The sequence below is a fragment of the Chrysemys picta genome, chromosome 12 (assembly GCF_011386835.1).
Source record: "Chrysemys picta bellii isolate R12L10 chromosome 12, ASM1138683v2, whole genome shotgun sequence".
NCBI classification, from domain to species: domain Eukaryota; kingdom Metazoa; phylum Chordata; order Testudines; family Emydidae; genus Chrysemys; species Chrysemys picta.
In genome coordinates, this window is record NC_088802.1 from 20919475 (window position 1) to 20928502 (window position 9028).

Genomic DNA, 9028 nt, shown 5'->3' on the forward strand with positions numbered 1-9028 from the left:
TTGTCTTTTAAATCTGTGTTTCTTTATAAACCTAATCAACAGATGACAATATTGTCTCCATCAGAACATGGTGTGCAGAGTCTTCATGAAAAATACTGTATTTACAGTGGTAAAAAAAAGCCCTAACCCCACTTTAATTTTACCCCAGTGTACATAAGATCAAAATCTAGCTAGCTAGCTTTTTTAGGTTTTTGCACTACCACTCATCATGCTATCTGAGCAGTTTCCACACAAAATCAGTAGCCATAACGTAGTCCCTGTTGGACCTCTGGTCCTTCTCTTTTTTGGGGTGAAAAAAGCCCTGCTTAGGAATGGAAATTTTTGAGTTTTATAGTTTGTTGGCATTCTTTGTTTTGTTTTGTTTTGTTTTGTTTCATCAGTTAGTTGAGTGGTTTGTTCCTTTGTTCCAGATATTTGTTGTTTTTTTAGGGGGTGGGTATATTTGGGGGAAGGAAATGTTTGGTTACATGCAGTAGTTAATGTTTTGTCATCTCTTGGGGGTGCTGATGTATCATCTCTTTAATGGGGTTTTCTGAGGGAGCTGAAGGTTTGCTCCCCACAATGAGAGAGGGGTGCTGAAGAGGGTGTCTGGAAAGCTGAACTCCTGTTGAAATGATTATTAGTGCAGCTGGGATTTTATTGTGTTATTAAGGATATGTAAGGGTGCCTAGAGCTGTGGATATGTATCTTTGCATTATTTTATACCGGAATACATAATGCTGTGTCATTCTTGCTGTGGAGGAAAGACTTTTTGGAAGGGAAGGTTTTGCAGTGTTTCCTAAAGACAAGCAGACTCATGAAAATGAGACCAAATGTTGATGCCATTCACTGCCTCTTCACTTTGAAGGGATCGGGGTTTGGCCAACAGTCAACACACACACAAGGATCCAAATATGGCTAAAGGCAGCCTGGAGAAAGAGAGTGCAAGGCATGTAAGGGTTCTGTAGTCATTTTAGCTGGACTAGTGCAAATGCAGATTAGCTCCATGGACATCAGCAGATTAACTCTGAAGAGTTTCTGGCCAAAAACTCTGGGTTGAATGCAGCAGTGACAGAAACATTGGTCTGATTTACTTGTGTTAGATCATTTTGGTATAACATTGGTGTAAGTGGCAAAGTACCAGTACGTGCATTGACCTGGCATTCTATCCACCATTTTGTGTAAATCTAGACATGGCTAAGCAGAGTACTATGATTAGAAAGACAGACAGATGGATGGGACCATTGCTTATCTAACACACAATGTCACATTGCCATAAAGACAGATTTATTGTTTGATTGTGAATTATTATGACAGATTGATTGATCATTCGCTGGATAGATGAGTGTGTATGGGGATAGATAGATAGATAGATAGATAGATAGATAGATAGATAGATAGATAGATAGATAGATAGATAGATAGATAATCCATGGAAAGTTTGTTCTGATTTTTCTGTTCATGATTGCCTATATCCAGATTAGAGGTGGTCAGATCATGCTGATTACAGCAGAGCTGAAGCTATCTGTGGGAATGTGTCAATTCAGTCAAAACATTCATTGGAAACCAGGCTGGGAGGCAAACTGCCTGGCCAGCATGTCTCCCCCTGGCATCCTGCCAGTCCATCTGCCAGCCAGCTAGCCATCAGGCGGGCTCCCCAGGCCCCACAGCAGCCTACCTGGCTGGCTGCCAGGTTCCCAGGCTCACGGTTCCTCAGAAGCTCACCTGTTAGGGAGCTTGATAGATGGATCCTCCAGGCACCACAGATCACCAGGCAGCTGCCTCCCTGGACTGCCCAACTGTCCAGCTAGCTGGGATTTGGGTAGCCCAGGGAGGCAGCTGCCTGGGAAAAGCTGATCAGCAATTTTTCAAATAAACTTTTTTTCATCCAAAAATGCTGATTCATTGAAACTGTACCTTTTCCCGGGAACATGTCGGTTTCAATTAAACTTTGATCGAGAACGTTTCTCAGGTGCAGGATGGAATTTCTGGTCAAAATTAGAGAGAGAGTGATGACTCTGAGTAGCAAATAGCCTAGGTGTTAGGGTACTCAACTGGGCTGCTCTGAATTAGGCAGAGCAGGGACTTGAACCTGCATCTCCCCCAGCCCAGGTAAGTGTCCTACCCACTGGGCCAGAGTCACTGACTTTGGCCCACTGTATATTTAATAATTTATATCAAGAGGAACAGCTCCAACAGGACAAACCAAAAGAGAGAACAAGTCTCATTACAGGCTGCTTGTTAGGATACTTACCTAAAATGTGGGAGAGCCAGGTTCAAAGCCCTGCTCTGAATTACACATGACTGGGTTGAGAGCCCTAGAGAATGAAATCCTCCTTTCATCCACAAACCAAGTACCATCAGGGCAGCACATATTTGTGCCCTTGCCCCAGTCAATGTATCTGACACCGAATCTGGAGGCACCACCTCTAGGGAGAAGAGGGGATGTTTATCTAGGATGAGGGCTGGGATTTCAAAGAGGCTGAATGAGTTAAGCACAAGTTCCCGTGGATTGACCCCTCTCACTTCATTAGGCCCTGCTCCACAAGGGCCAGACATGATGTTCACTGTCAGACAATAAACCTGTCATCATTGCCTCTGAGAGAGAATGCAGGAGAACCAACTGCTTGGAACAGCTTCCAGGTAGATGAGGCACCCAAGAATTTCTGCAGGAGCTGTTTGGGAGGAGTGAGCAAGGTGGGTCAAGGGTAGAGCTTGACAACATTTTTCCAAGCCATGGGCAGATTAATTTTCACTCAGCTAGAATAGTAGAAGTATCTGCCATGAACAGACTGAGGATACTATTTCCTGGTGGAGTTTTCTTGACCAGCTCTATCAATCTCAGTTTCAATACATATCACCCATGTAATGTATCTTAGGTCATGAGCGTGCAGGGGTCTCGGAACGTGGGTGTCTGAGATGATGTGGGGATAAATTGGCCCTTCATCACACTAGTGTGTCACTCCGCTGATAGGCCTCACTCCTGCTCTATAGCAGTGTGGTGGTAGGCCAACAGCTGAACCTCATTAATGCAGAAATAGAGCCTAAGTTGAGCTCATATGATGGTCACCATGTTGGGTGACACCTTGTGGTTGAACTAGAATCTCAAGAGCTAAGGGTTTGAGTCCCTGCAGCTTGAGCTAAACAGCCAGGCTCCCTGGTAGGGGTGTGACAGACTTACAAGCTCTTGTAATTGGGCACAGAGGAGATCTGAAACACACACAGACTGGTGGGTGACATTTGTATGTGTGACACTGTGCAGCCACTTTATCTGAACTGGAGTCACCTCTCTCAGCCACGAGGACAGGCCTCACAGACATTTGAACTAATCCAATGCCACTGCCTCTGTTGCAGTTTATTCTCTGTCTGGTCCCTTTCTCCCTTCCCCTCCCACACAGGTACACACAGTCACTCAGTCTCTCACACTCCCCAATGTACACATAACCCAGCCTAACACAATGTGCCTCCTCGTCCCCTTCTAGTGGTCAGATTTTGTATAGCAGCTTATGAGTTTGCTCTTGCCTGTGCACTTTGTCCTTTAGCATGATCTACACAGGATGTTAACTTATAGTTATGCATAATATTGTACAGCCCACAACACACACAGTACTGCACAGCCCACAAACACACTGCAGTGTCCAGTCCATGTAGAAAGAAGGACACCCCTCCTTTTTAATCTCTCTCTCGAACCACTGGCAATGTACATGCATCAGCACTCAGCCATTGAAGGTGTGATTATAAACAGGTAAGAATACAAAATCCGTTTATATGCTGATATTTTTGTACCACTGAAGAATCCATCTCATCAATCCCATAATTATTGAATGTAGTTGATATTTTTGGAAAAATCTCCAGTTTTTGCATTAACTGGAATAAATCACAGGCAATGGATATATCCAAAGACCAGATTCTTCTCAATGTCAGCATTTTCCATTTCAAATATGTAAGGAAATAACTTATTTAGTTGTTAAAATTTGTCCTAATCTTCCCAGAATTGTTTCTATAAATGTGGACTACATATTAAAGAAATTTCCAAGTTTATAGAGAGGTGGCGTCTCCTACCGCTAGACTTGCTGGGGAGAACAGAAATATCCAAACTGAATATCTTGCCAACAATTACTTATATCATTAGCTTATTGTCTTTCAAGGTCTCTCTCTTGCTCTTTGCTTGAATAAATAGGCTTACCATGCAATTTAGATGGGATAAAAACCAGTTTTACTTGTCACAGAAGATCCTTAAAAAATCCTGGGTAACTGGGGGTATGGGGTTGCCAGATTTGTATCTATATTATCTAGCATTTCAAATGCATCCTATTGTAAGTCGGTTCTCCTCCAGTAGCTCTGTATACACACTGGCCTGGTTTGAGATCAGAAAAAGCTTAGCCATGCCATTTGGGTCCCTCACTTCTTTTATATACCTTAGGCTACCCGCACCCTTAGGGAAAAATCCAATCTTTGCATCTACATGGGGCATCCTGCAATGCATTAAGATGATTACAGCATCTGATCTTACTAATTCTCTTTTTGTACTGCTATGGGATACCCCCTGCCTCAGGATCAAGGTCAATTCCACACTTAAGACAATTTGGATAGAAAAAGGATTAACAAAAATTGAAGATATAATACAAGATGATAGACTGGCCTCCTTCAATTACAAGTGTAACAAATATCAGCTACTACTGTTTTACAGTTCTTTCCTTCAGTGGCTATGATGAAGGATTCATGCTAGGATCGGGAACGATCAGTCTGTTTCATCTCTTTCACCTCTAGAAGAACATATTAAGAAATATGGGGGAAAAAGTCAATTTGTAGGAATTACTTATGGGTGTGTAGTGGGGCGGCTGCCCTACTCCTTGAGAGTGTGGGCTGCAGCAGGCCAGTGTGCCTGTGCAGATGGGCAGCCACTTAGAGAAGGGCTTATTAGGAGACAATCGAGGCACAGATTGGAGACAACCAATCAGGGCCAGGCTCAGCCCTATAAAAGGCTGCTCCGGGAGAGAAGAATCAGTCTGTCCCAGACCTTCAACAGCGGAAGGTCAGTCTCCAGAGCTGGGAGACTAGCACTGTGGACAGCACAGTGCTGGACAGGCTCGGGGAGCAGAAGGGAGCTCCAGCCTGTAGCCTGCCAGGCTGCAGGCCCTGAAGGGAAGGGCCTAGCGGGTGCAAGGGACCGTAGGGGAAGCGTCCCAATGAGGGGAGAGAAGGAGGACAGCGAGGCTGCCGCCAGAGGGTCCCTGGGCTGGGTCCCAGAGTAGAGGGCGGGCCTGGGTCCCCGCCTTTCCCCCCTTGCAGTACACCCAGCCATCAGCCGTGGGGAGCAGCCATCACAGACTACGCCAGATCCCTGACAGGAGGGATTAGACTTTGGGGGTGTACGGTTGGACATAGTGTCTGGGGTGCAGAGAGACTGCTGATCAACTCCCCCCGGAAGGGGGTGTGGATGGACTAAGGGGCACTGCTGGAGGGCAGTGGTCCTGAAGAGGACGCCGCGAGCTGGTGAGCAACGCGGGCTCCGACGCCAACCAAGGGCGAGACATCAGGCGGGACACCATCAGACAAGGGCGCTCCACTGGACTGAGCTAATTCCCGGAGAAAACCAGTAGGAGGTGCTGCGGTGGTGAGACCAACCCCGCCACAGGATGGCTTAATGTTTTGCATTACCCTCTCAATCACAGTCTCAAAGAAAAATGGGGAAAAGAACTTATTATCACAACAGAAGCCTGGGATGATATCTAGCTTAATGTGAAAGATAATTCAAGTTTTTTATCCTTGTGATTCTTCCAGAAAAAGATAGTAAACAGATACCTCTGGACTGCAGAACATTTGTTTAAGCTGAGATTGGCAACACACAGTGAATGTTGGAGATACAAACAGCCACATGCCAACTTTTCACACATTGTCTCTACCTATCAAAAAATGCATGTGTTCTGAACACCATATTCAGTGTTCTCCCAAAAACTGTATTGCTATCTTTCCTTCTCCAAGCTTGTGTATTTTAGGGGTGCTGGATGTGTTGGTATTACCAGTTAACATTAATAAATGGATTGCAATAACTATTTTAGTGTCCAAAAGAGTTATTTTGAGAAAACAGAAATCTGCAATTCCTCCGTCATACACAGACTACTCTGGTGAGCTCTCTGCAACTGTATTAATGGGAAAAAATAACTCATTTATTTATCTATTTAGTCACTTTAATAATTGAAGCATGATCTCTATGGCTTCAGGGTTTTTGTTTTCTTTGGTTTTGTTTTTTCCGGATTTTACAAATAATGAACATAGAATTTTGTTATGTATATTGTATTTCCATCTTGTGCATGTATTTATATGTTTTGTTTTGTTACGTGCTTATATTTTATACAAAAACAATAAAAATAAAGTTTAAAATTGTATGCCTTACTTCCAGTCTGAATTTGGCTTCAACTTCCAGCCATTGAATTCTGGTACAACCCTCTCAGCTAGACTGAAGAGCACATTTTCAAATATTTGTTCTCTGTGTTTGTACTTGTAAACTGTGATCAAGTCACCTCTTAACCGTCTCTTTATTAAGCTAAATAGATTGAGCTCCTTGATATTAAAATGTTGATGTTAGATCCACAGCTTGTGTCAATTGGCGTCATGGCATTGGACTCAATGAGCCCAGTCCCCACCTGGTTTACATGGATGTAAGATCAGATCTCCAGGTGGTGAAAATTGGTTAAGCTTTATCAAAGTCAATGGCACTACACTGGTTTGCAGAGGTCAGAGTTAAGGTCAGACTCTGCTCTCCCATATACCAGATTTTCAACAGTCTGACTCCTTTGACACCACTCCTGATTTATGCACACAAGGGAAAGAAGCACCATGTTTTTAAGTAACCCTGAAATGGGTATAAGCGGCAAAGCAGTTTAATAGGCATTGCTTTGGTACAGAATGAAAGCCCAATTCTTCCCTCCCACAAAATGCACACCAGTTTAACTGCATTATTAAGCCAGAACTTCTGCTGGTGTAAATCATCCCAAGTGTATTGACATCCATGGAGTTAATTTGGATTTGCATTGGTACAGCGAAGAGTAGAAACTGGACCTTCTGTGTATAAATTGTGTGGTTATGGAAATAACTGACATGGACCAAGAGAAAGAAAGCAAAAGGATATTTACAGACAGACAATTAATTCTTGGTGAATAATGTCCACCCAGTCAGTCTCCTCAATGCAGCTTTGATGTCCTTGTTCCTCATGCTATAGATAACTGGATTCATCATTGGCGGTAACATGGAGTAGAGAAGAGCCACCACGAGATCCAGACCTGATGTAGAACTAGAGGTGGGTTTCAGGTAGGCAAAGATGCAAGTGAAAACAAATAAAGAGACCACAATGAGGTGAGGAAGACAAGTGGAGAAGGCTTTATGGCGTCCTTGCTCAGAGGGGATTCTCAGCACTGTTTTGAAGATCTGAACATAAGAAAAAGTTATTAAAAAAAAGCAGCCTAAGCCTAAGCATGCACTAAAGGTGAGAACCTGAACTTCACTGAGGTATGAGTCAGAGCAGGCGAGCTTTAGTAGCTTGGGGATTTCACAGAAGAACTGATCCACCATGTTGCCTCCACAGAAGTTTAATGCAAATGTGTTCCCAGTGTGCAGTGCAGAAAAGAGACTACCACTGATCCAGACACTGGCTGCCATTTGGACACAAGCTCTCCTGTTCATAACTCTCTCATAGTGCAGTGGTTGGCAGATGGCAACGTACCGGTCGTATGCCATGACAGTAAGAAGGAAAAAATCTGTTCCTATCAAGAAGACAAGGAAAAAAACCTGGGTGACACATCCAGCATAGGAAATTGACCTAGTGTGGGTTAGGGAATTAGCCATTGATTTGGGGATGTTGACAGAGATGGAGCCAAGGTCTATGACAGACAGATTCATCAAGAAGAAGTACATGGGAGTGTGAAGGTGGTGGTCAAGTGCTATGGCTGTGATGATAAGAAGATTCTCCAGCAGTGCTGCCAGGTAAATTACTAAGAACAGTATGAAGTATACAATCTGCACCTCTGGAACATCAGAGAATCCCAGGAGAAGGAATGTGGTCACGGTGGTTCGATTGGACATTTTCTTTCTCAATACATTGTGAACTGCCTGTAGAGGGAAGGACAATGGTCAGGATTAGACTAGTAAAATATCTCTCCTTTTGTTTAAAGCACCATAATTTCCTCGAGTTAAGATCACATCCTTACCTTGTGAAGATTGATGTAATCTGGGAAAGGGGGAGAAGGAATCAGCCTCATTGACTTCAGTGTAGTTACTCTTGATTTACATTATGCTGAATGAGAGAGAGAGGAGAATAAGTCCATTGACTACAACGGAGTTACTCCTGATTTACACTGGCTGAGTGAGAGCATAATCAGGCTTATTGACTGAATGGAATTATAATCAGGACCAATTACTTTTTAGGTCCTTGTGTAACTTTTTCATTCAAAGATGTATAAAGTTAGGTAAATCTTATGCTCATTTTACAGAAGGGAAACTGCAGACCAGATAGCTAGATTCTGCTGTTAGCACAGCAGTGTAAATCTGGAGTAATTTCATTGAAAGCAGTAGAATTACTCTGCGTTTACACTGCTATAAGTGGGAGTAGCATCTCCCTCAGAGGTGAAAGGGCTCACTCATGGTCACATGATGACCCAGCTATAGAGTCAAGGAACACAAGCCAAGAAGAGTCCTGAAACCCAGTTGGCTGTTCTAATCATAACCCATCACTCACAAACAAAAACAGAATAAAAGAACCCCAAAGTTCTGACTTGTCTCCCACTTCTCTAACCCGCTAGACCCCACTCCTCTCCCAGAGCTGGGAACAGAACCCAGGAGTCCTGGTGCTGAACCCGTCCCTAATTACTAGATCACACTCTCAGGTGAGAGTTGGGAATAGAACCCAAGAACCTTGACTCCAACCCCCATAATCACTACACCATACTGTATCTCTGTTTAAAAATGTGGCAACACTGGACAGAATTTTTATTAGCAGTAATGGCATTTGTAGGAGAACTGCTCCAAGATCAAGATCCAGTGACGATCAGGA

At 43.5% G+C, this 9028-nt stretch overlaps 1 protein-coding gene across 1 annotated transcript; it reads right to left on the reverse strand.

Moving 5' to 3' along the window:
• Positions 1-7125: 7125 nt before the first annotated feature.
• LOC103306132 (olfactory receptor 14A16-like) lies at positions 7126-8061 on the reverse strand. Its single transcript, XM_024105642.1, has one exon. The coding sequence runs from the start codon at positions 8059-8061 to the stop codon at positions 7126-7128; it is 936 nt and encodes a 311-aa protein (XP_023961410.1).
• Between the last annotated feature and the right edge of the window lie 967 nt (positions 8062-9028).